At 38.2% G+C, this 26,167-nt stretch overlaps 2 protein-coding genes across 5 annotated transcripts in view; both read left to right on the top strand.

Moving 5' to 3' along the window:
• The window catches only part of LOC138179455 (persulfide dioxygenase ETHE1, mitochondrial), a 49,605-nt gene extending 33,475 nt beyond the window's left edge, over window positions 1–16,130 (top strand). Inside the window, exon 7 of the mRNA XM_069112267.1 lies at window positions 16,121–16,130. The gene's annotated coding sequence lies outside the window, so the exon portion shown is untranslated. The remainder of the gene's footprint in view (window positions 1–16,120) is intronic.
• The window catches only part of Appl (amyloid-beta-like protein), a 50,669-nt gene extending 24,672 nt beyond the window's left edge, over window positions 1–25,997 (top strand). The window contains exons 3-16 of one of the 4 annotated variants that reach the window (XM_069112242.1): window positions 2,746–2,799; window positions 3,593–3,724; window positions 6,573–6,699; window positions 10,589–10,679; window positions 11,365–11,495; window positions 17,493–17,718; window positions 18,708–18,918; window positions 19,250–19,432; window positions 20,123–20,194; window positions 20,327–20,517; window positions 20,649–20,809; window positions 21,230–21,456; window positions 21,542–21,688; window positions 21,850–25,997. In XM_069112242.1, the coding sequence (XP_068968343.1) occupies window positions 2,746–2,799; window positions 3,593–3,724; window positions 6,573–6,699; window positions 10,589–10,679; window positions 11,365–11,495; window positions 17,493–17,718; window positions 18,708–18,918; window positions 19,250–19,432; window positions 20,123–20,194; window positions 20,327–20,517; window positions 20,649–20,809; window positions 21,230–21,456; window positions 21,542–21,688; window positions 21,850–21,960 (2,064 nt within the window). In that variant the 3' untranslated portion in view covers window positions 21,961–25,997. The remainder of the gene's footprint in view (window positions 1–2,745; window positions 2,800–3,592; window positions 3,725–6,572; window positions 6,700–10,588; window positions 10,680–11,364; window positions 11,496–17,492; window positions 17,719–18,707; window positions 18,919–19,249; window positions 19,433–20,122; window positions 20,195–20,326; window positions 20,518–20,648; window positions 20,810–21,229; window positions 21,457–21,541; window positions 21,689–21,849) is intronic. The other 3 variants (XM_069112243.1, XM_069112244.1, XM_069112246.1) reach the window with 3 other exon arrangements.
• Window positions 25,998–26,167: the final 170 nt, after the last annotated feature.

Raw genomic sequence — 26,167 nt, 5'->3', positions numbered from 1 at the left:
TCTAGCACACAAAAGTATACATATAATTACACATAGTATACGCAGAGATAGAAAGAAGGAGGTGCGATCGATTAATTCTGACTTCACAGGCTCAACACATTGTAAAGATGAACACGCGTGTCGAGCATTGGGTGCAAGTGTCACACATGCGGCAATACAGCTGCGTGATAGCGAGTAATTAATAGACAACGCTACCTTCTCTGTGTCTATGTCAGTCTATTTTGCACCGCCCTCGGTTAACCAATTCACTGCGGAATTTAGTTTTAAAAATGTCTCACGGGGTTAGGTCATGGAGCGCGTAAATGAATACAAGCGACGACGAGTATACACGTCAAACGCAGCTAGTCGGTCAATGTAATATAATTGTACAACGTAAGCGTAAATCCTGAATGCCGGTACATTGGTCCGAGGAACGACATATTATAACGAGTACTAAGTATTATACCCATTTTAACTAATTTTTTACGAGTACCGTGTGAGTCTTAGAGTTCATACAGACCAATTGCATTATTCCAATCCGCGTTTTCTCAATATTTACGCGTCTGCATCACTTCTCCACCTACTCGTATCGTCAGAAATCCTCAAATGCGTTGCCTCAAATCCACACCTTTTTATTAAACCGCGGTGTAAGAAGTTGCTCTGATGAAATCCAAAAACGGTTAAATCGTTCATGTTCGCTCGTGCAGGGACTCGCACGTGACACCTAAACTCTGTAAATCTACCGTCAAAAGTCAGCGTAGTTTAAAGTACTTGTTGCTCGATAGCAAGGAAATAAAATGAAACTCTAAACATGAAACAAGTCTAAAGCTCGTGGCTCTTCCTAACAGTCACGTGGCTGGCTCGTCGGTACAATGCTACTATTCTACGCTGCTGCTACTCTGGGACCCTTATATCCTCGCTCAATAGCCCATTAATACGTCATTAACCGAGGTGAGATGACTAAATCAACGATACAAGGTCCGCAGAGGCGATTACGGCCGAGATCTAATTCCCCTTCGTTGTTCGCTTGTTTGGATCGAGGCGAAGTTCTGCCTTTCGACGATGGTCGCCCATTATATCGGCGAAAGGTTGGACGAATTGCTCGAGAGCCCGTTTAAACGGTTTAGGGATTAGGTAGGCCGGAAGTGGCGTGATTGCACGCTGAGTTGGAGACGCTTATTGTTTGCACTGTATAGAAGTATTTTTAGGAGATTCGACGACCCACTGCTCCAAGATTGGTACTTGGAAAGGGTGGTTCTTTGTCGATGGGGTGAGGGTATTTTAAGGAGATTGCTTGGTTATTGGACTCTGGATGGTTTATCGAATTCCGCGCACGGATACACGCCTCGCTTGTATCGATTTACGTTGCACGCTATGGTGGTCGATCGTTAGCGGAGGTGGAATGTAAAATTTGCTTGACGCAAATATTTGAATTTTTGGATAAGAATATATTTAGAACTCGAGAAAGTCAGAAAGAAATGCAGGGTGAAAAATAAATCGCTGGGAAACCATCGAATTTGTAACTTGTTCTAATTCGTATTTATTTTATTTCCAATTAACTTTGTGGGATTAATTTTGGATCTTGGAGAACGAATCTTGAAAATTGGAACTAATCTTGGATCGACAAGTCGTTTATCTTCTGTTTGAGAAATCAACTAGGAACAAATTGCTTTTTCTATGTTTCTAGGTACTCGTCGTAGTTGATGATACAAATTTAAGGAGCTTCGGTTTCGATGGGCGAAAAATAGGACAGCGTGATAAACGTTGAACGAAGGACTAAAGAGATTGAATTGAAATTACTCGTTGTAAGAATTCATTCAATTTCCTAAGAGGTTTTTACGGGAACGTGAAATGTTTTTAGAAGAATGTTCGAAGAGTATTCTGCGAATTACGCGGAGATGATATTACCAAGAAGTAATCTGTATTAACGAGTTTGAATTAATCGTTTCTCGCATCGCGCAAATTTTACTTCTCATTAAGGAAAATAATATTTGCGACACATAAATCGAATCGATAAATTTTAACGGTACGAAGAGGAAGGTTGGCTGATTTCTTTTTTCTTTTAATAAAACCTCACTTTTGCAAGATCGGAAAGATTTAAAGTGGGGATGAAACTCGCGACTATATCAATAGCTTTAGCAAACTTTAAAGATTAACCGAGTTGTTTAAACGTCGATATTTTATCGAGAACTGCGCAGTTCGAAGATTTAAATATTTGTTCTCGCAGGCATCGATAATTTTAGAATAATATTTATTATGAGTGAGAAACAAAGAATACGATTATTGTCACACGTATTCGCTTTTTCTTTTTCGACAGATATTTTTTTACAAGCTTCAACGATCCGATTTCAACGGATATCCATTTCACAGAAAGTAAATTTCCCAAAGATTGATCCGATTGTTTCATCTTGTACCTTTTCTTCGTACATTGTATTATTAATTCGAGGACCAAAGAGTTAGAAATTGGATTCGATTACTTTCAAAGATTTATTATCGCGTCGCCATAAACTTGGTATAAAATAAATATAAAATAATTAGTCATAAACTTCATTCAGGTAAGTTACGTTACAACGTCTTACACTCGAGCGATGTAGACGTAAAGTCTTGTGCCTGACTGTACTTGTGTAACGCGATCCTGAAATTGTCCGAGGTCGATAGAAAGTTTTATGAATGAAATACGCGAAAATGCCCGCGGGTTCGCTATAAATTCTTGGCTACCGTACAGTTTTACGCCAGTTGAATTTATCCATGTTTTCTGCATTGCAGGCAGTGTCGGAGAGGCTCGAGTTGGCACCCGCTGGAGGAAGATCAGAGCCGCAAGTGAGTACCACTTGAAAATGTACGCTTCCTTTTCCTTACGAATGTCATCAAGGCCGCGTGCCACTCAGCGATTTTGCATCGCGACGAAATCCCCACCGTCGCACACACGAGATGTCTGAAATCTCTTCCATTCCAATACGCGTCCCTTCCATTCATCCCATTTTCGTCAGTCTTCAACGTTACGTAACTCGCGAAATCTAGTCCGCTGCCTGACGAAATATTCGATTTTCTAGCCACGCGCGATTCCCTTCAAGTTAAAATCGTCCTAAGGTCCGCGTGCACGAAAGAGGCAAAGAAGAGAATAGAAATACGAGATACGAGATGTATTTTAGTTTTTGAAAATAGCGATAAGTGAGGCAATTAACCAGTCAGTTGTTGCGAAGTTGTTTGAAAAGCGCGTACTTAAAATTCGTAGGGAAAAGTAAGCGACGACGAGTATACTCGTCAGACGGAGAAACGACCTTTAAGAAATTTTATTATTGCAATTTACTGCGATTACTAAACTGCGATTTACACAGGAAATTGTAGCTACCTTTTACGCGTGACGAGTATACTCGTCGTAACACGAAATATTGTCGTTTCTTCGTGGTCAGTATACTCGTCGAAAACAGCTCACTGGTCAGAGGAATAACTTTAACGCTGTGAGGATTTTTCGCGTTTTGTAAATTCCTAAGGGGCTTGTCCACCCCAGAGTGAAACTTATCGCCGAAAGTTGCCGGTTATAGCGTCAAAGAATTTTCAGGCGAGTAGAAAAAGGTGACGACGAGTGTTTATGCGAACGCTATGCATTCAGGTTGCTACGTTATGCGAGGCCGGAGAGGTGTACCTGGCGCAGCACATGGGCGAACAGGGACGTTGGGTCTCATCCGCCGACAAGAAGAGCTGCATGACGGATAAGCTAGAGATTCTCGAATATTGCAAGAAGGTAAGTTCGTGGAACGTTGTTCGTCTCTGTCGACGTTTACATTCAGCCTGATAAATGATTCGATTTATACTCGTGATTTTCAACCTTACCAGTAGACTCGAGCAGCTAGAGCTAACGTTAGGACCGTGGATGAGATCGTTCGAAATGTTTGAAGTTTCTGCGAGATAATTACATTAGCAGAACAACGTTCGTTTTCTTATAAATTACTCGTAAAGTTTTGAACAACTTTTTACTTTATATGTAATGATTTTTCTTCTATAAGATTACGGAATATCGTGTATTAAATTTGCTTAATACCGTAGATAGAAGATAATTAAATTAGATGAACAACGCTCGTTTTATTATAAATTTCTCGTCAATATTTCAAGAACTTCTTGTTTCTTACGTAATCATCTTTCTGAAAGGTTACGGAAGATGATATATTAAATTTACTCGATACTATAGGTAGAAGATAATTAAATTACAAGAACAACATTCGTTCTATTATAAATTATTCGTCTAATTCTGAAGAACTTTTTACTTCATACGTAATCATTCTCATAGAAGATCACGGAAGATCATATATTGAATTTGTTCGATATTGGCAGAGTGCTCGGCCAAATTTGCCAGGGAATTGTTTCCGTAGTTTTGGAGTAAATAGGTCATCAATTTCGACCCCTTCCCACGAAGATAGAACTCGATTGTGGGTTTGCTAAAATTAATATGTAGAATAGTTTAATATATCAGAAGTTAACCCTGCTTCTCGAGTAGTTGGAAATTACGTAATTTGAATTATTGTTTAAAGTATATCAAGCACGTTCTTCGAACGTCCGAAGCTGTTTAAATAATTCGGCGAGAATGTTTTCAAACTTTCGCGAGCAATCCAACTACATACTTTCGTACAATCCATACTCGAGTTACGTGGTTTTGTCCGAATATTTAATACTTTGTATCGTCTGTATAAAATTTCTTCTATTATATATATAAAGAGTGGTTGGTAACTGGTGGTACAAGCGGAAAGGGGGTGATTCTACGCGAAAAAAGAAGTCAAAAATATAGAATAAACATTTTTCGTTTGAGGCTTTGTATTCGAGAAAATCGACTTTGAATTTTCGTTCGGTAGGCGTGTACTTTATCGCGTCTCGTTATAACGGATCTCACTGTAGATCGTTGTCTCGATGGAAAAATTTAAAAAAAAAATTAAAAAAAAAAGAAGTCGAAAATATAGAATAAAAATTTAAAAAAATTTTTTTTTTTAATTTTTCCATCGTGACAACGATCTACAGTGAAATCCGTTATAAAGTACCGCTCGCGTACCGAGCGAAAATTCAAAGTCGATTTTCTCGAAAACAAAGCCTCAAACGAAAAATTGTTATTCTATATTTTCGACTTCTTTTTTCGCGTAGAATCACCCCCTTTCCGCTTGTACCACCAGTTACCAACCACCTTGTATATAAAATATGTAATCTCTGATCGAACGAAATTTACGATCTTCGCTTAATTTAGATTACAAATTTCGCGCAATTAGAATTTCCGATCTTTAAATCAATATTAGTGGTTGTCCCGAAAGCTTCTTTTTTTTACAAACACGTCTTCTACAACAATGCATTTTTTACACAAACACGAAACCCAATATTGTTGTGATCTTTATCGTAATAGAACTAAATGAATATAGTCGCATATAATTCAGTAAAATAATATAAATGAAACAATATTGTGTATCTATTATTTCCTTATAAAGGAACTTTCGCCACAACCTGATACAAACTTAAAATATATCGCCCCGAGTTAATTACCTAAAGATAATTTGAAATTGTCATAGAAAGTTCCCCTGATTTCCAAACAGCTAAATTAAATTCAGTAGGACTCGTTTATTCAAACGATTCGCACATTTGTATCCTATCATCCACTTCCAATCTACGAAGGGATGCGCGAATTTATTCGTTGTGTGCGTACCGGTTGTTAATTTACGGAAACGAGCGCACTGCAGTTTCAATATCCGCGAAGCAACCACCTCTCTCTCTGCTGTCGTCGACGCACGGCCGTGTTATCGAGTGAAAGGCACGATAATTTCGCCTGTCGTATAATTTCGTCGATCGAAACGGAACGCGGTAGTAAATGCGCTTACGCTAATTATAATGAAAAATTGAAAGAAAAAAGATATATAAACAGGGCTCGGAATAAGAATTCTTAAATGGCTACTAGTAGGTCGTAGGTGAACCACGATTATCTGGGTCAAACTGTAGGGGTGTTACGTGCCAACGATTATCGGTAATTTATTGATATTTATTAATTTATGATGTACAGAGAGTTGCAAGGTTTAACGGCCAAACTTTGTTGGTATATCCTGTGGGTATAATCGGGCAAAAATTGCTCAACGATATAACGACTTACGAGAGTTTTAGAATATTTTTAAGGGTCTGCCGGGAATTATCATGTGCGTTGTACGAAGCATTTTGAAAATTTATTGGCATTGCAATCACAGGCTGTCGTGATCATATAGGTGAAGTTGAAATAAATTTGTAAAAAAGATATATATACACGTGTGCAGAAGCTAGAAAATATTTAGCGCAAGTATATGTTTCATAGAGACGACAAGAGTACTTGAACAATCAATTGTTCGTTCGATGGGACCATTTTTACGTTTGTTATACGTCTCTCGTGGCGATTCGCTCTACATATTAATTCTCAGCTTATTTTTCCAAATATTCGTTCGTAATAAATATCTTGTAACTTGCATATACATTTTCAGATTGGTTTCGAGTTTTATCAATGCAACTATGACGAATGCTATCGTTGTAGCTCTAACGAAATATGGAAATATTTCGAATAGAAAGTTACATAGCATAATCGGTATTTGTATTTCTAGGCTTATCCGAAGAGAGACATCACCAATATCGTGGAATCGTCTCATTACGTGAGGGTTAACGGCTGGTGCAAGCCAGGGAGAACTAAATGCAAATTGTCACGTTGGGTCAAGCCGTACAGATGTCTCGGTACGTATTAGCATCAGAATTGCTCTCTGATAAGTGATCTGGATGGACAGTGTTTCAGTTTTCATTTAACTTTAGCAGCTCGGTTCGCTTTAATGGAGTCGACGTGGCTTTCTAAGTCAATAAAGAATGGAATTTTGACGTAAAGGTGGAATTTGAATATGCAGATGTATGTACGCGAAGTGATTTCTGCTACAACGTTGAATCTAAAATATGGAACAAAGGATTCTCTCTCTTTCTTTTTTTTTTATTCGAAGTATTGCCTCTGAGAGAGTCTGATTGTGACGAACGACATAAAAGATCGCAATTTCGATTAGCACGATTTTTTATTTATCTGATCCTACCGTGTATTCTGTGTATCGTAAGTTATGAAGGCTCAATCAGTGGCATTGACGAACACGCAGAATAGAAATTGAAATTGAATATCCTAAATTTTAAGAAACTCGACTCTGATCTAAGCTGAATGATCATCTACCGTGTAACTCAACGGTACCAATTAAGAAAAGGTCGCGTTTATAATTGCTATTTCTACGCGTTAGCGTAAATGTTCGTCGAGAGCAGTCGTTAACGCGTTGAAGCGAAAGCGAGAAATTAGTATGTTAGCTTGCCAATTTCAATGGGAAAAAGTGTACACGGACGATTAGTAAACACGTACTTTTACTATTTGCGTTTGGTAAAAGCGTAGATAAAAAGCTGAATATTTAAATGGCAGGCAGAAATCTAACGCGGTGAGAAGATCTCCGTTGAAAATGTAAAATCACCTGCTGCTGCTGACTAAAAATGTATTCAAAGATACGTTCGACGATTTAGTGTGCCAACGTATGATATTACTTTTTACTCTTGACACTTGTATAATTTTTACAACAGAAATATCGTGCAATGAAGAACATTTGCATGTCCCAATAACCATTTTGTAACACCGCTGATATTGCTTTTATGCATATCTCAAACAAATTTAAAGAAAGCTCCTGTTTTCTCCACCTCTGCTCTTTTTTCCAAAGTTATTGCATTCCGTGTGAAATTTATGAATTCGAATTTAAATATGTATGAAGCGTATCTGTGCTAAAGTTTACCTGCGTGCGTTTATTAGCTATAGCGAAAACATGGTTTATTGCTCTATTCTCGCGTCAACTGAACGTGTATTCTCATTAATAAATATGATTAGCCGACTATATGTATATCGCCTTTGCTTTGCGACGTGGCATTCATAAGGAAGTGAAAAGAAATAGGTTAAATAGATCCGGATGAAATAAAGCGTTCGTTGAATAGGATCACGCGTACACAGGATGTCCTGGATTTTCTCTGTAAAATATCTGTCAGCATATACCGCGAATAAAAACAAAAGATAAATTGTCGTACAAACATGGTTCCAGAAATTCTTAATTAAAAGCGTTATAACAAAAGTACGAAATAATAAAGGACTATCTACCACAGGTTCTTACCTCTAGCATTTATAATAACTTTTGTATAACAGATTTCACAGTTTACAAGTAAACAAAATTTCATATCTTCGTTCCATATCTTTTAAGATTAAGCATTACATGGCACAGGATACAGCGATAAAGTTTGCCACATTTGTCACATCCTGTATAATATATGTTGTTAAGAAATGATATTTCCTTTAGATCGTTATCTCTCAATTTTTCTCTCCGCTTATTAATTCTGCGAATTTAAAGAGACTCGGTTCGGTCGATATGAAAATTGCTGCGACGCACAAATATTTCCGACTTCACGCTCATAATAATCATCCCGTTAGGATAAGATCTTTATCCGTGTTTATTTTCCATTTTCCATTTTCCATTTTCCCAGTGTCTCGCAGGCATTGCATCGATGCGATCCGGCTAATATATTCGTTTTAAAATTCAAATCCCCTGCTCTCGCCCAGTTTCCCGATAATTTAAATCTTCTTGGCGATCTTAACAAACGCTTATAACCGTTAATATACTTTTCTCGACTTCGTCCATGCTAATCGGACGCCCCATTGCCGTATCATCGTAATAACAGATTTCCTCGAGGATCGTTTAATTCGTGCAACAAGAAATATTTCAGTCATGCTACCGAGCTTGGTAATTGGGAGCAGGGATTTTTTATTCCCTTATTAAATAGGAAATTTTATTCCGCTTAACAGGTTTCCACGTTAAAATAGAATTCAATTAGGTTGAAGTTGTCCAAGATGTTTTTGATATTTGAATTTTAGATGATCGATGAATCGTTTAGCTTTAACGTACGACTGTAGGCCAGGCGTATAAAAATTGAAGATTCACGGGGCGCTTGTCGAATCACGGGCTCGCACACGAGTATAATAAAACGATAGAATGGCCCGTAATAAAAAAATATCGCACTACACGTCACAACGTTCCTCTATAGAATCTCTACTCGAAGCTGATAAAACGACTACGAGAAAGAGATAAAATTTACAAACAGCCCCTGTGAAGTATCCTTCTGGTGATTGTGTTTCAATGTTTAAATTTCAACTTTTTCCTTTTTCGCGCAACATCTCCGCAACGATGAATTTTTAAAAAATAGCGTAAAAAAAGTATCGCTGCATTTTTCGAGCTTACAAATTCTGTTGCTGTTATAAATTTACGTTCATGCCGGCGCATTTATAAATTCCGAACGACGAATGAAACGCAATTTAAACGTTTGACGTTTTCGGTATTAAAATTGTATTAAAACCTCGTTGTACAATTTTTGCGAAACGTTTCAAAATCATTTATTTATTCCTTTTGCGTTTCATTCTGTTTGTGTAAAAAAAAAAAGAAAATGTAATAACTCGCAGCATTTATTCATAGATGAAACAACTTGGGTTATAAATTGGCTGCTATAAGCGTTTCCTAAGTTTTTTCAATAAAAATGTAACTCCTTTTTCTTCGATTTTAATAAGGAACAGTAATTTCAGTAAAAATTATTTAACTTCGCCGTGCGTACGAGATACTAGCTATTTATAAATTCGATGGAGTTTTCGCCTCGTAACGCAACTAGCAAGAAATCTACAAATTCTGAATTCTTCCACAAACTACGTAAATTTATTAAACTTGAACTCTCTTCATCTGAAACATCTCCATCGTCCATTGCGAATATCTGACAAGCGAAAGCGTTAAAAGTACAAAAATTGGTACGGTTCGTAAAATAGACAACCCCAGAGAGGCAGAATTCTGAATTCTTCCACAAATTACGTAAATTTATTAAACTTGAACTCTCTTCATTTGAAACATCTCCATCGTCCATTGCGAATATCTGACAAGCGAAAACGTTAAAAGTACAAAAATTGGTACGGTTCGTAAAGTAGACAACTCCAAAGAGGCAGAATTTCTTCATAAATGCGAAAGTCGATTTCTTCGCATTAATGGAATATCGTATAACGAGTATCGAATACGTAAATATAAATGTTGCGACGAAAAGCGTTTCTAGTTTCGTTGCTAATTCGCGTACACGAAATTCGATTGATTTATGTAAACTTTGACGAGCGACTGTGTAACTTTCAGTGGACGCAGCCTGTAACAACCAAGTTGTTAATAATCAAGCTGTTCCCATGACTTCGTACACGTCGTAAACACCTGCTGGTATAGAGTAGGAAACGTAATCCCAAGCGAATTCTGACCGCAGTCTTAGGATGCCGTATACAAGTTTGCACCCCCGAAGCGAGTCACTCTGATTTGCAGTTTCTGCCGTATCGATTCCTGCGAGTCGTGTCGAGTGGAGTTGTGCCGCGTCGTAGCGCTAGAGTGGCTCTCGTTAAGGGGTTGAGTAGACAGCTATGGACCTGTACGTGCACCATGTGACGCGATCTCTGCCTCGTGTCTCTTTCAACGATAAATATAGGCGTGTCCATGCCACAGTACCCGACCTTTTCCCTTCGCTTTTATTCACATCGACACGTTCTCCTTTTCAGAGGGACCGTTCCAAAGCGACGCGTTGCTCGTGCCGGAAGGTTGCCTGTTCGACCACCTTCACAATCAGACGAAATGCTGGGAATCTCACAGGTAAGCGAGCCAACGAGCGAGCGTCTCGTCGATGACGAGCCAACGCCGGCGTATCGATTTACGTGTCCGCCACCGCGTAACCCTATCCTCCACGACCATACGCTCCATCGGGGTTCCCAGTTCGATAATAATTTCTAGTTGCCTTTGAAATAAGGTACCTGCTGCCTCGTTAGGTGACCGCAGCTAATCCCACCGGAATTTTCAGATGGCTTCGTGTTTGCTCACACGCTCGGTTTAGTCCATTAAACGTTTCTTGGTCGAATAAAAATCCACCGTCTAATAATAAGCAGACGAACGTTTACATTTGTTTGATGCTTAATCAAAATCACCAGAGGAAGATGACGTTGCGACTGACTCTGCTGATTCAAGGCGATGCTCCAGGTGCGTCGCGATAGCTGCACCGTGGACGTTTGTACAGCTTCATGTTTTTATGAATCCAAGGAGCGAACAAAATTCGTTTCGTCTATCGAATATTATCAATAGGCGCCTCTATTTTCGATATTTTATACATTTTCGCGCACGTGCATTCTGTAGATTTCTGCAGCCTTAGAATTCTCGAAAATCCATCGATATCGAATAGAATCTTGCAAACCGGAATATATAACGCAATTCTCTGAAACGCAAACTCGTAATTCGCTGAAAGGAACAGAAACTGGGAACATAATCCGGGAATCTTCCGTTTCAGGTGGAACGCGACCGCAGCCGACACATGCAGAGAGAGGAATATGAACCTGAGGAGCTTCGCGATGTTGTTGCCCTGTGGAATATCGCTGTTCTCTGGCGTGGAATTCGTGTGCTGCCCGAAACACCTCAAAGGTACGTAACGTACGTACATTCTCTCATATCATCATTCACGTTCATTCATCGACGACTTTCTTCATCTCTGTGTTGAACAGTGTAGCCTCTTAACGCATTCGCTGTTACCGACGCACCCGTTGCGTCCAACGCAACGATCTAATTGGCGCTATTTAGTTGCAATTCCGTTGCGTTGTATCCTTCCTCCTATTTTAACAAAGTTTTGTTTTTAACAAAATTTTTAACAAAGTAATTTTGTTTTAACAGTTAAACGATGCAACGAATGATGACGCGATAGGAGACTGTAATTATTACTTAAAGCTAAAGGTGACGCGTGCAGAAGAAACCCAATTCCAGTGATAAAATAATCGTATCGCAGTAGCAGCGAATGGGTTACACCGCCTGTATGCACTGAAATGAGATGCAATGCACGTATCCGATTTTAAGTTACGACATTTGATTCCGTCGAATGTGAAAATACATTCCGAAATCCTTCGATGCGTGTCCCGAAGTCGACTTGTACAAAGTTCCGAGGAGAAGACGTTAAGAAATTTTATTGGGAATATTAAACTTCGAAACCACCGACTTCGCCTGATATATCGTGTATAAGATCGTGAAAGCATTCGAATACCCGTAGACGCATTTTACGAGCGCGTTGTTTGCGTTATACGGAACGTTTGGAAGTTTCAAGTTAAACGAACTTTTGCCGGTTCACTTCGCTTGTCCGAATATGAACTCCTATTACGTAAATGCAAAGCGATAGGTGATGAAGAAAATTCAACTACCGTGTTATAATATGAACCGCGGTACGTGAATTATTTGTCCACCGATGAATTCAGATAAATAGGGTTTCACTGTAGTCTATTGTAGGAATTTTATTTTCGTACCTTATTGCATATTGCAACGTCGAATCCGTTATTTATTACATTTCCGCTAACGCACACACATTTTCCGGCATATCAGTCGCGATATCGACGATATTAGTTCGAATTTCAGGAATAAAAAGTAGCTCCTTTTGCACGAGAAATTGAAAAAGAAAAAAAAAAGAAAAGGAGGAAAGAAAACGATCATAAGCGAATAAATCAGGGAAAAACGAGGAGAAGATTGGCTCACCGTTGTGGTCGATCTTAAATTCACGAATTTTTTCGTAAGAATATCTAGTCGATTTATGGAAGATCGCCCTGAACACTTTATATTTTCGATAGATTTACGTCCCTCTCGAAGCTCTTTTACCGAATGAAAAACGCGTGGTTTCAACGTGATGGAATTTCCATAAATCCTGTTCGCCTTTCCATAAACTCTCGACGATTGGCCATATTTTATCAAAAATTTTGCTACAGCCATTTGTTTTAAATTTTATATTCCATTTTTCCTGCAGCACGGGTCTCACACACGTTTTTACAACAAAAAAAAAAAGAATGTTTGCGATAACTAAAATAATTAACAGTGTTTGCCTTGCGCATATCGATGAAAAACGTAATCTGATTATACAGCGGATGAATGTGATTATTCACATTGTTGCAATTTTACCGGAAACAGAATCGCGCTCGAAACTTTATCGCTGTATTTCGTACGGCAGATTAAACGAATTTCATGAAGCGATATTTTCGATAGTAAATTACATTTTCTATTTTTTTTCTAATTTTCGTTAAAATCTAGCCCATTGCCGATTAATTCTACGTTGTCCCTTTCTGTAATCCCATCGTGTGAAATTGTCTTTTTATTTGGTTTCGCGGTGAAACGTTCGTTTTCCAGTCTCTTCGAAACTAATTAGAGAGATAATTATACTTCCGATTAGTCCAAAGTTTCGACAATTCGTCGATTTAATTGCTTTTAGAAGACTTGCATCGTTATCCTTCGTAGATCGTCCTCATATTCGACTATGTCTTGTTCAAAAATCCCAGATACCAGAAGAAAACGATTATCTTAACGTCAGAGATATTTTTCGAAATCCAGCGAATTTATCGATTAACAGATAAAAAGCCAGAAAATGAACAAAAGCCTACTTCGTATGTTTCCCTACTCGTCATCTTCCTATTGAAATTCGTCTTACCGTCTCAACCGTAAGTTGTATCGTGAAATCTAGAACTCGATCCGTGCATTGCAACATGTTTCAGATGTATATAGGCGATAATAGTAGATACTTTGTATTTTGCACGCTCTGCTGTTGTCGTTGCAACTCACAGTAGCTCGTTGCATGATTATTATTGGAAAACGTAGCTATGAATATAAAGTGAAGCAGAGTCCAAGTTAAATAATTCGTCCTCGCCGATACCGATACTTATAGCAAGCTTCGATCGTAAATGACGAAAAACCAGGTATTCGCGAATAAAGATATCGAATAGTTCGTCTGTTCGAATAATTATCGAAATAAAAATTTATTCGAATAACGATCGATCCTGCTTACGATGTAAACTCGGTAAAACATGTTGGCCTTATTTTGTGTCTGCGTGTATGTAATTATCGATTCATTCTCACGACTCGCGTGTTTCGAACAACGTAGGAGTCGAACTCGCGGCCCGACGTTTGATCGCTGAAAAGGAAAACGTGTTATTGTAATCCGATCTGCGCGCAAAACGATGGAAAATATTGCGTAGCCCGATTCATCTATTTGAGTAAATAGTATCAGCGTTACTGCGAAAAACGCGTTCTTTGTCGTTCTTTCGCGTTTCATTCTCGCTTTAAATCGGACCCTTTTTCGCACGTCGAGCAATACCATTCTGGAATTCATCGAACCTCGAAATACCATTGAATCGTTTCAACGGTTCTCCTCGTTGTTCCGTTAATCATCGATGTATGTAAGCTTTTAACGAAGTGACAAAGGAGACTTGACGTTTGGAAAACGTGCTTGTGACGCGCGAACCGTTTAAAAAGCACGACGTACTCGAGAAGCGAATGAACGACGAGAAAGAGAAGGACGATTTAATAAGAATTAAACGTTCTAATAACGCAAATTAATTTAATAATTAAAACCCGCGTCTGTTCGTTTCTCGCTCGATATTGATCGCGAACAGCCGTCTGATAGCGAGCTTCGTGCAAGCCATGAGCTCGAGTACGTCGGAAAATTAGATTCGAACGGCCAATTATACGCTGTACCAGCGAGCCGAAATATTTATCCATGCTGTATTTTCATCGCTAGATCGCACGCTGAACACCACATTGTTCGTACCGTACATTAATTTCCAAGTTCAAATACTTTCGCGAGCCACTGTACGTCAGCCAATGTGAAAATTCGTAGAAGCAGCCTTTTTACTCCAGTATTTCGTATTTAAGGGACGTCTATGTACATAGACTTTCGCGATTGACTGTAAGCTCCATATTTCCAATTACATTCATGAAAATCTGAGTTTATATAAACATCCGCAGTTTACTTATCAACGGTAACGTACACGTTGAACTTGATCGCATCGCTACTTTGTGCTCTATTTGCGATCGAGCGTCGTTCGGGCAGCTTGAAAACGAGAGACAGAGAGAGAAAGGAAGAAACGGAGAAAGAAGGTGATAGAGAAAGAGAGAGAGAGAGAGAGAGAGTGCATTAAGAAAGTGGGTACACTTCGATTCACCCTCTCCGTTTCTCCACGGGGTAGTTTACCCTTGCCGCTTCTATCTTACTCGCTCGTGCAATCAATAACGGCCGTCGACGTTCCCGACGACTGCGCAACGTAATACTATGGTTTTGCCCGTTCCTGCGCATCTTTTCTTTTCAATACACGATGCCGATATGTCTGCTGTACGTGTGTAGCTAATAAACTGCAGCCAATACGCTTATCCATCGTAGCCGCACTGTCTGCTGGCTTGATTCGCGACACGTCCCCTTGGCTTTCCACCCTCGAGCTTACTGATCAATAGGAATGACCGATGAATCACCGACGAAATTCCAACCTCCGCCACCGCAACCATCGTCGACCAACCACCGCTCGTAGGGTGGTGCTTTCGCCGGGTTTATTATGTACGCCGTGTTGACAAGCTTGTGACGAAGTCTGAATCACGAAGAGGAGGAGGAGAAGGAGAGAGAGAGGGGGGGGGAGGTGATTCTGTCGTATAGCAAGAGAAAGAATCAGTTGGAGAATGGAAAATAATCATTTATTTTCTACATTGGCCGGTGGAAAGAAGGTAGAAGTTTAGGGGTTTCAGAGCTTATAATTTCTCAGAGGGTTGTAACCGTGAGAAAGATGAAAAGTTGAATTAAAGAAAAGGGTGATGATTAAATCTGATAAAATAAATAAGTAAAAGAGGGTTAGCGATTTCGTAGATTATATTCTTCAATCTCTTAAATTATATATTCTTCTTAATAAAGAATATTATAAAATATCGTAAAGAAGGTATGCTTCTTCAGAGACCTGGAGAGTATTCCTTTAATATAAGAATCGGTGTTCGAAGCGGCAAGCAATGCCAGCAAATGTTCAACATGTCCACGTTTCTCGTTTATGTATCTTCTCTTAAAATTACCTTATCTGAAATTATACGGCCAGTCGGCGACACGTCCAACTTTCCTACCGTCAAATTCTTCTACTCGGAGAAGACTGGTAGGGAACGACAGGTAACGGTGACGAGTTACTTGTTTGCACATTTTGTTTATGCCGCTATTTTTAAGAGAGCCGAGCGTCCAGCTGTGCACGGTTTTCAACGGCGGCGATTTTCACGGACGAACTGGCAAAGCGTTCTTTCCCTCTGTGTCCGTGAAAATACGTGGAAAGCCCTCGGTATAGGTCGGCCGGAGGGGTTGATCGTCGGTCCCCCTGTTTCTTTTCGGTATATCGTCGGTCAAATCTTGATATTTCCTTCCTTCGTCGTTGGAAACTTGCGGATGAGTGTCCCCTCCGGGGGCGGGTTCGATCAACGACGATACGTCGATACGTTCGTGCAATAGCCGGACGATATTCTCGATGGAAAAAGTGCCAACACAACCGCCACGTGACCCAGATAAAAGGATAGCGGCGAGGATACGACGGGCGAAGCTTTTGTCTGCCTTTGCAGAACTCGAGAAGTCAGCTCATCAGCGTGTCTATTCTCGGAGAATGGGACATCTCGAGAACCTAGTTAGTCAAGACGGCTGTCCTCTTCAACATAACAGAGACAAATTAGAGTTTTTCACGGTGGAAAAGGGACGCGAGTCGCGGGAAAACATCGCCTCGCCGGAGATGCAACGAACAGGCGGATTTCGAAATGCGCGATCCTCGCGGCCTGTACCTCCCCTGCAATTTGCATTCGTTCTCCGTGTAGTACTATCGGCAGCTTTTATGTTAGCTATGCAAATTAATTCCGTGACTCTCTCTCTCTCTATCTATCTATCTTTCTGTCTCTGTCTCTCTGTCTCTGTCGTTTTGCCGAGCGGGATTCAAATTTTTCTTTATGCGTCGCGTAATACGAATTTAAATCCTCGTTGAAAGGATGTCGGTGAATAGAAAGGATTTTCGTCGCACTGCATACGTGTCAGCCTGTGTCAGGTGGATGTGCAAAGATTTAACTTGAAACGAAGTCAAATGACGGCTTCGGCAAATAAGTTGTTTCGACCGACTTGCTATTTCTCTTTCGCAAAGAATTTACTGAAAACGGCAGTTTCACTCTGTTTCGACATCGAATAGAGAATTTTCATATACCTCTCGATCTTTGTCAACCAGTTAGCTGTTGCGATCTCTTTGAAAACTTTGAAAAGCGCGTACCTAAAATGCGTGGCAAGAAACGAACGATGACGAGTATACTCGTCGAACACAGAGTATGCGTGGCTGTTGCAATAGAATTACAGAAAATAGAGTTAGAAAAAGAATAAACCGTTTTATTTTTGAATTTTATTATCGACAGGGCTCGTCGTAACGCAAAACGTTGCCGCTTCTTCGTGACGAGTATACTCGTCGGAAACAGCTAACTGGTTAATCATTTGAGATAGAAGGAAGGATAATTTGGAATATCAGAATAGTTTTCTTGAAACAGCAGACAGAACTTGGGCGGAATGTAACGAATTTTAACAAGTGCGACGATCTCGGTAAAATATTATTTACATTTACGTGTAATTTGCAGAAAATATGAAAGCCAAGAAACCGATCGACCTGCCGATTCCCAAGGGTATGGACGAAGATCTCGACGAGGACGAGGATGATCTCGAAGATGACGATGGCCTGGACACCGACGCAGATGACGAAGATGACTCTGAAGCTGATCCCGAGGACGTGCTTAGCGATCAACCCGACGATGACGAGAGCGACGAAGAATATCTCGACGATTACAATTACGACACCACGACAAGGTAAATTTGCATCGAACCTGCAAGTTTAACTCATAAATATTAAATATAATTTTAATCGATAAGGATCAGTCATATCCCGTGTTCACTTAAGATCAAGTATTCGATATATACAGGGTGGTTGGTAACTGGTGGTACAAGCGGAAAGGGGGTGATTCTACGCGAAAAAAGAAGTCGAAAATATAGAATAACAATTTTTCGTTTGAGGCTTTGTTTTCGAGAAAATCGACTTTGAATTTTCGCTCGGTACGCGTGCGGTACGTCATAACGGATCACACTGTAGATCGTTGTCTCGATGGAAAAATTAAAAAAAAAATTAAAAAAGAATTTTGAAATTGGAATTACAAGTTATATATGTATACACACATACGTAAATTTCTCGTAATATACAGGGTGGTTAGTAACTGGTGGTACAAGCGGAAAGGGGGTGATCCTACGCGAAAAAAGAAGTCGAAAATATAGAATAAAAATTTAAAAATTTGAAAATTTAAAAATTTAAAAATTTAAAAATTTGAAAATTTAAAAATTTAAAAATTAAAAAATTTGATAATTTGAAAATTTAAAAATTTAAAAATTAAAAGAAATAACGTCAATCGAGACAACGATCTACAGTGAGATCCGTTATAACGAGACGCGATAAAGTGCACGCGTACCGAGCGAAAATTCAAAGTCGATTTTCTCGAAAACAAAGCCTCAAACGAAAAATGTTTATTCTATATTTTCGACTTCTTTTTTCGCGTAGAATCACCTCCTTTCCGCTTGTACCACCAGTTACCAACCACCCTGTATATAGTTATACGTGCTGGTCGTTGGAGGTGGAACAAAATCCTCAAGGACATTATTTAGAAATTACCTACTTTCGATTAAAAATTAATAATTAGCGATCTACTTAATACCATTAAATTTGACCAATAAATCTACGTGATTGTCGCGTAATCGTGAATAATATAACGTTCATTTACTAACGAGAGATGTATGCACATTCTGTACAGTCGATTGTCAACGACAGTTTCAACCACGGAGAAACCGAAACAGGACGTGACCGCGATGCCGTTGCCAGTTAGCACCAGCACACAACAGTCCTCTCAATCGCAGAGCACACCGGATCCGTATCTGACTCATTTCGATCCTCGTTCCGAGCACCAGAGCTACAAGCAAGCACAAATGAGGCTGGAAGAGGTGCACAAGGAGAAAGTAACGAAAGTAAGCAGGTGTTGTTACCACCTAGCTTTCGCTTTTCATTCATTCATTTTTCCTTAAATAAATCAAACGATATTATTGTCTTTTCCTTCTATTTTTTTTTTTCATTCTTGTTCACTCCGTTATTCACTTTTGCTTTCATTCAATTTTCCTTGTTTTTGCTTCTTCGCTTTTGTTGAATCACGAATGATGTAAATTTATCGAATGAGGAAATAAACAGTTTCGAGAGACAGCTATTACGGAGGACAGAGAAAAATAAGCGGTCGAGTTTCCAGAGATAGCTATTATCTCGCGGGACACTAGTGTCGAAATCTTTGTGCTACAACGTTTTCAGGTGATGAAGGACTGGAGTGATCTCGAAGAGAAATATCAAGACATTCGTGCCCATGACCCGGTCGCAGCTGATGCTTTCAAACGATGGATGACCGCGCGATTCCAGGAAACCGTTGCTGCTCTGGAAGAGAGCGGTGCCGCGGAGAAACATCAGTTGAGCGCTATGCATCAACAAAGAGTACAAGTACGTGATTTGAGTAGAATAATCGGAGCAGGTGACGAGCATTTAGAAAGGAGACAGTCGTGGATAGATTTCAGTAGCCGAAGGACACTCCTATATGCGAATCGTAATAATAATTATATTCTTCTTCTTCGTATTTTTTAAATGTATTCCTTACCGAACAGGGTAATATATTGGGTTTTTAAAGATTTAGTTGATGTAATATATTTATTGTTTTATTTGCCTTGATTTATTCTTTTGCTTTATTCTCGAAATTAGTTCATGCAGGCCCATCATGATGTATTTAAAATAGATGATCTTCTAAATTTGCATGTACACATACTTACGTGTCTAATTTATATTATGAATATCGTTTCAAACTTTGGAAACTATATTGTTTCTAACTAATGATATTCTCTCCTTTTCTAAAATGTTGCAATTAAGAGAATTTCAGTTTAATTTGATTTTAATACAAAGAGAAACGCATAATTGTAATATTATCTTAATTGATACATAGTAGAATTATATATATATACGAATTTCTTTCGTACTAGTAAATTATCTCCACTTAGATTACAAAATATATCATAATATATGGATCTCATTTCTTCCTAAAATAAGCGCCGTTCAATGCTTAATTATATACATCGTGTGTACGAAAAGAGAAAGAGAGAGGGAAGTATAATATTTATTATGTATGGTATTAATTTACAGGAAGCTGTTAAACAAAGAAACGAGGAAGCAATGTCGTGCTACACAGCTGCTCTGAACGAAACTCCACCAAATGTAAGCTTCTCAAAAGATATTCTATATTCCATATTTGTACATTCCATAGAATTCCATATAGAAATATTTAGTATTTAAGTATTCCACTCGCAAATCCGCGAATAATATATCACCGTCTTATTTCTTGTTCAGATGCATCGTATTCAGAAATGTCTTCAGAAATTGCTTCGGGCTCTTCACAAAGACAGGCACCATACTATTGCTCATTACAAACATCTGCTGGATAGCAGCTTGGAACAAGCTCAACGCGAGAAGCCAGCAACGTTGGAACACTTGGCAGAGATCGATAGAATTACCAATCAGAGTCTGTTGATGCTAGAACGGTAACGTGTCGGTCGATATAACGTAACAGTCAACGTCTTAGAATATCAGATTCCAGATTTTGACAGTGCAGAAAAAATACATATACTTTAATTTAATAGAACACTATATGTATTTCGTTCGTTATATTTAGGTATCCTGATTTAAGCGCAAAAATTGGCCGCCTTATGGATGATTACGTTTTGGCCCTCAGGAGCAAAGATGAGACTCCTGGACTGCTGCTAGCGATGACACGAGAAGCGGAAGCAGCCATCTTAGATAAATATCAGGCTGACGTTACCAGTAAGCAGCAAGGTAACTTCGAAATTTAACGAATGAAGAATGTAGGGAAAGAACATGATAAAAATACTCTTGACTTGATTTTGTGGTAAGAAGGATTATTGTAATATAAATTTGGCTAAAAATGGAAAGAACCTGTTCGATGTAAAGACATAGTTGACGAAGCTTTGAAAAAAGTAAAGGCATATAACTGCCAAGATAAGCAATCTTTTAATATTATAGTAAGTAATGTTTTTTAAGTTATGGTGACACCGAAAAAATACATGTTTATCCCAGAAACAAGGAAAAGGACAACTTTGGTGACTGAATTTCTCTCTCTCTTATAAAAAAATGTGATTTATTGTATTCTGCTCCCTCAGCTCTCATTGATAATGTTCAACAAATGCGACAAAACTCGATAAGAACTATATTTAAATATATTTCATTGATTTATAGAAAAAGAACATCAAAAACTACTGGAGCGAGTACGCAAGGAGCAACGCAAGGCTGAACGTGGCGAGTTACGTACGGAACAGGCGCAACAGGAAGAAAATGACTCGATAAATGACAACAAGGATATTCAACAGCCACCAGAGCAACCGTCTGCAGTGGCGGCTATGCACAGTGAAGGACTTGTAAGGGCAGCTCACAGCATGACACATGATATTTCCCACTCTGAACCGGTAAATGTAGTCATTAAATTGCCTGAATAATAATATCCAAGAAATATCATAATATGAACATATTTCTATCCCTTTTGTTATATAGGGTTACTCTGTGAGAAGGGAGATGTATCACAGGGAAAGTCGATCTGTCTACTTCACACTTGCGTTTGCTGGAATCGCACTTATGGCTGCAGCAGTGGTAGGCGTAGCAGTATTCAAAAGACGCAGTGCAAGAAGCCCCCACAGTCAGGTACATAAAGAAGACTGTTTTATTCGAAGTAAAAATTAAATACTCGTGATTTTATTATTAAATGATATTTATACTAAGATTTTTAATATTCTTTAAAATTAACATAAATCAGTTTTTGGCCAAATTTTACAGTATAATCATATATTTCTGATTTTAAACAGGGATTCATTGAAGTTGACCAAGCAGCTACACCAGAGGAGCGGCATGTTGCAAACATGCAGATCAATGGATATGAAAATCCTACATATAAATACTTTGAGATCAAAGAATAATTTAATCACCTCGGTCTACAAGAGATTTTATTTGAAACTGGTCTTTAATTGTCCGTTCTCGCGTATGTTCTTCAAGAATGTCATAGTATTTTGTTAGTGTAAGATAACTTTCAAGTTCGAGGTTCTTCCGAAGATTCCGAAAGTATACAAATCTACATCTTAGTGATATATGGAATACGATCTGTCCATAGGGAAATAGGTATTGCGATGCAGTATCATTATGTGAACGTCTCTTTATTATAGCTTGCGACGTTATACGACCACATTTAATGATCTATGATATGTATAAAGCAATATTACAAAACACCGTAGTAGATAGAAGTACTACGAGCTAGAACACACGCTCGTACTGCCAGGATTATCTGCGAGACAATTCGAAAGGGAAACAACATGCCAATGTGCCATATGGGAAGCGCGTAAAGTTGTCTTCGGAAGTATCTCATACACGTTGTTTTCGTTTCGTTGTCATATATGTTATTAACAAACTAAACACAGGAAGGAGCGCTCATGATGAAGAAAAAAAAAGAAAAGGAATGAAAAGAGAATCATTACTCATATTAAATGTTATACGCGATACCCTTCGATTAGAAGGCTGTGGACTATGATCAGTTACGAACTCATTGTTTTTTTCAGCAATAGGAAATGCGTATGGGATGGAAGAAACGTATCTCGTCGATGACGCATTCACAGTATGCGTGCTGTTGCGCTCTTTGCTGTATATTTCTGAGTTCTGATATTTTTCGAGATAGTAAATGGCAATAAAAGTAAACGCAGCTTAAATAATACGTGAAACTAACAATAAGAAAAAAAAAATGGTAGCAGCGGTAGCAGCTTACACAGTGGCAATATAAAAGTATAATCCGACTTAAAAGAACAAGAAATGATAAGCATATTAAATAAATAGCACTATACGATAAAAAAAATTACGTGTATGCTCTATACGACACTCTTAAAATATCAGAACGGCGATCAAATGCACGTTCACCTTCGTGATTGCAGCTGTTTTTTCATCTCCGTTCGATTCCCACTGCCTGATTTTTTCAGCGACCTTTTCAGTACTTAACGTCTACTTAGATTATACAACTTTATACTTATAAGAAATTGAATCATGAACGTATCTAAAGTTCTAACGAGAAGCAAGATATTTTATCATTCCATAACAAAAGTCCACTATCTTATCGAGGTGCTGTCCGAACGTATGCACGGAAAATATTCGTCAGCTTTGTTCGATTCGGCCGAGTTATCGTCGTGTTTCCTTGATGGAAACGGACGAATCGAAAGAATCACGTCGAGGTTGCCGAATAAGAGGAACAGTTTAACACAGGAGTTTTTTTGAGTGGCATTAGTACCTCCGATTTAGGTCGAATAAGTGGCGACTGTTAAAGGCAAGCGTGTTTCTGTCCTTTTTTTATTTCATCGTTTTTTTTTTCTCTCTCGAAAGATGGTTCATACAATAACTATCTTAGGATATTAATTATATATGATGACGATAATATATTACACGTTTAATGCTTATATATTTGTATATGGTCAAAAGGTAGTAGGCTGCGCTTTAGCCAGGGTCGCGTGGGAAAGCATAGCTTTCGTTTAATTTCAATGAATATTACACGTTTCATTTTTATTTAGATTATATTTCTTTGTATTAATTAAATTAACCATATTTTAATATATACATATATCAATTCGATAACCATTATGTATAATTACGAACAGCAAAAAATATCAATAATTTTAGTCGCGCAAGTATTATGTTAATGACGATCTTTCACAAGATGCTTCTACTTTAAGTACTATCTACATTAAAGAGTTGTACTTGATTTCTCTCTTTCTCTCTATCTCTCTTTCTATCGATAAGGTTTCTCTCTTTCTTGTTAACTTTTTGCTAAAATAAATTAAGCGAATGCGCAAACCGAGGACAATGAACAATAATCCTTGGATTCCTAAGCGCACGTGAAGCAGCTGCCTTCCTATTTAGCGGATATAGTTAAACATACTGTTTCTCTCACGCAACTCCGGTGAAAGAATGAGCCAATGAAAAAAAAAAAAGTATATACACAGGCACACACATTCGCGCATCGCTGAGTGTTAAAAATATTATTTTAGATATATTAAAATGATAGCAATTATCCATATGTCTATGGAGATACAACAAAAGCATAGCATCAATGCGTTAATAATAATATAAATATCTATATATAAATATATATGTTCATGTGTGTATGTGTGTGTGTGTGTGTAATATATGAACAGTATATATACATAGATATATATATATATACATATGCATATACATGTACACCTATCAAATTAACTATACATTATGTACCTATAGCATATAGTCGTTATAATGAACAGAAAAAAAAAACATTGACACGTCGCGTATAAAAAAAAACTGACTTGATACGGATTCACAGATGTTGAGGAAGAAACATGTTTTTGATGAAAAAGGAAAAAAAGACACGAAAAATGCTATTCTTTCTTTTAATCGCGATGTCATTCCAATTATTAAGTGATTTTTACCCATTATACGACGAAAGAAAAGAAAAGAACGGAGATGGTACGCGACCATATGTCGATTGGCCTACGTTGGCGAATGTGCTGTTGCTCATCATACGTTATATTTGTCGAAAGATATGATGCGAACAGCACCTGTAGTGCTTGCCAAATTTATCTTGCGTACCATCTTTTGAATAGCGTAACGCACTTTCGCCATAGATATTGGCAAAGCTTTATACACACCAAGAAGAAAGACAAAAGGAAAAGAAGAAAACAGAAGAAGAAAAATCCCTTCGATCAAATGTCGAAGTAGAAACAAAAAAAAAAAAGAAAAAATGTTTCTTCAATGACAATTGATCAGGGAAACGCGAAGGTAAATCTGTCATCAGTATTAAGGATATAAAAGCTTGAAAAGCCCCCTCGAAGCATATCAGTTTTAGTCTGTTGGTTTGGCGGCAGCATCCGTCACTTTCTCACTTCAAGATATTGTGAATTTGCATCGAGCCACTCTGTATAAGTTTAAGAATTGATTTTTGTAAAGAGGTAATTAATATTTACCGAGGTAATTAAACTTTAGCTTAAAGAAAAGAAAAAAAAATGTGGAAAAAAGATACGTGAGAAGTGAGGAATAGGAAGAAGAAGAAGAAGAAGAAGAAGAAGAAGAAGAAGAAGAAGAAGAAGAGGAAGGAGAAGAAGAAGAGGAAACAAATTTAAGAATGAAGGAACAAAATGAGAAAAATAAATACGTCCTTTGCGTAGCGGTTCGGACTTAGAAGTCGGCGAAAATGGGAATAATAACGGAACTAAACTTTATTTTTGCAGTTCTTTCGGTATAGATCGATTCTTACGATTCTATCGATTCAATCGCGTCTTCGATGAACTTTAATATCGTAACAATGATGAGATGCGAGAGCAAGATTGTACGTGCAATATATACTCGTGTACACGCCTACACACAGCGCTGTATTAGTTTTCGATCTTACTTCCTGCATTCGTTGCCATTTGACAACAAAGCGATTTTAAAGCTTAAATCAAAGTTCATTTCGGTATCGCATTTTTATATGTTATTATGCGTTGTTCAGTAATGTATCGTTTATCGGCAGCTGAATATCTCGACTAAGAAGTTGGCTTTGTGCGAACCGATTGATCGACGTTGCATGGACTTAATCAGCGTCGTGGTTCGATAAAAAATATCTGATATTTCATATGAACGCCCACTTGGTCGAACCGAAGCAAAAAAAAAAAAAGAAAAAGAGAAAAAATCGAGGAAACACGATGGATAATTTTTTAGTTGCCTTTAATTGTAGGATCGGAAACTACACGTTTGCTATAGAACGTTTCTGTGACCGTTCTTCGACGAGTAGAAAAGTTACTAACCGGAGGATTAAACTAACTCCCCGTCTCCCTCTTTCTCTCCATCACACAAGGATTTCTCCTCGCCACTCACAAATTTTATCGCATTAATACACTCCGTGAAAAGAACGTATTGTGTTTGTGGATATATGTAATTTTACTTATCAATAAATAAATTACAAAGATAATTACTAGTTGAACGTTAGTTACTTTTCGGCAGCGGCAAAAATTGAGCTGTCTTTCTTTCATTTAATATTTCCTTATGAATAACGTATCAATCATATTTGCAGAATGTTTATATCTGAAGATATTCACAAAGTAAATGATATCGTTTATTAATATTAAGATTTTATCATGC

The sequence above is a fragment of the Bombus flavifrons genome, chromosome 4 (assembly GCF_040668555.2).
Source record: "Bombus flavifrons isolate JBK064 chromosome 4, iyBomFlav1_principal, whole genome shotgun sequence".
NCBI lineage: Eukaryota > Metazoa > Arthropoda > Insecta > Hymenoptera > Apidae > Bombus > Bombus flavifrons.
The sequence above is the reverse complement of the archived record's forward strand: the minus strand, read 5'-3'. Positions and strand labels throughout refer to the sequence as shown.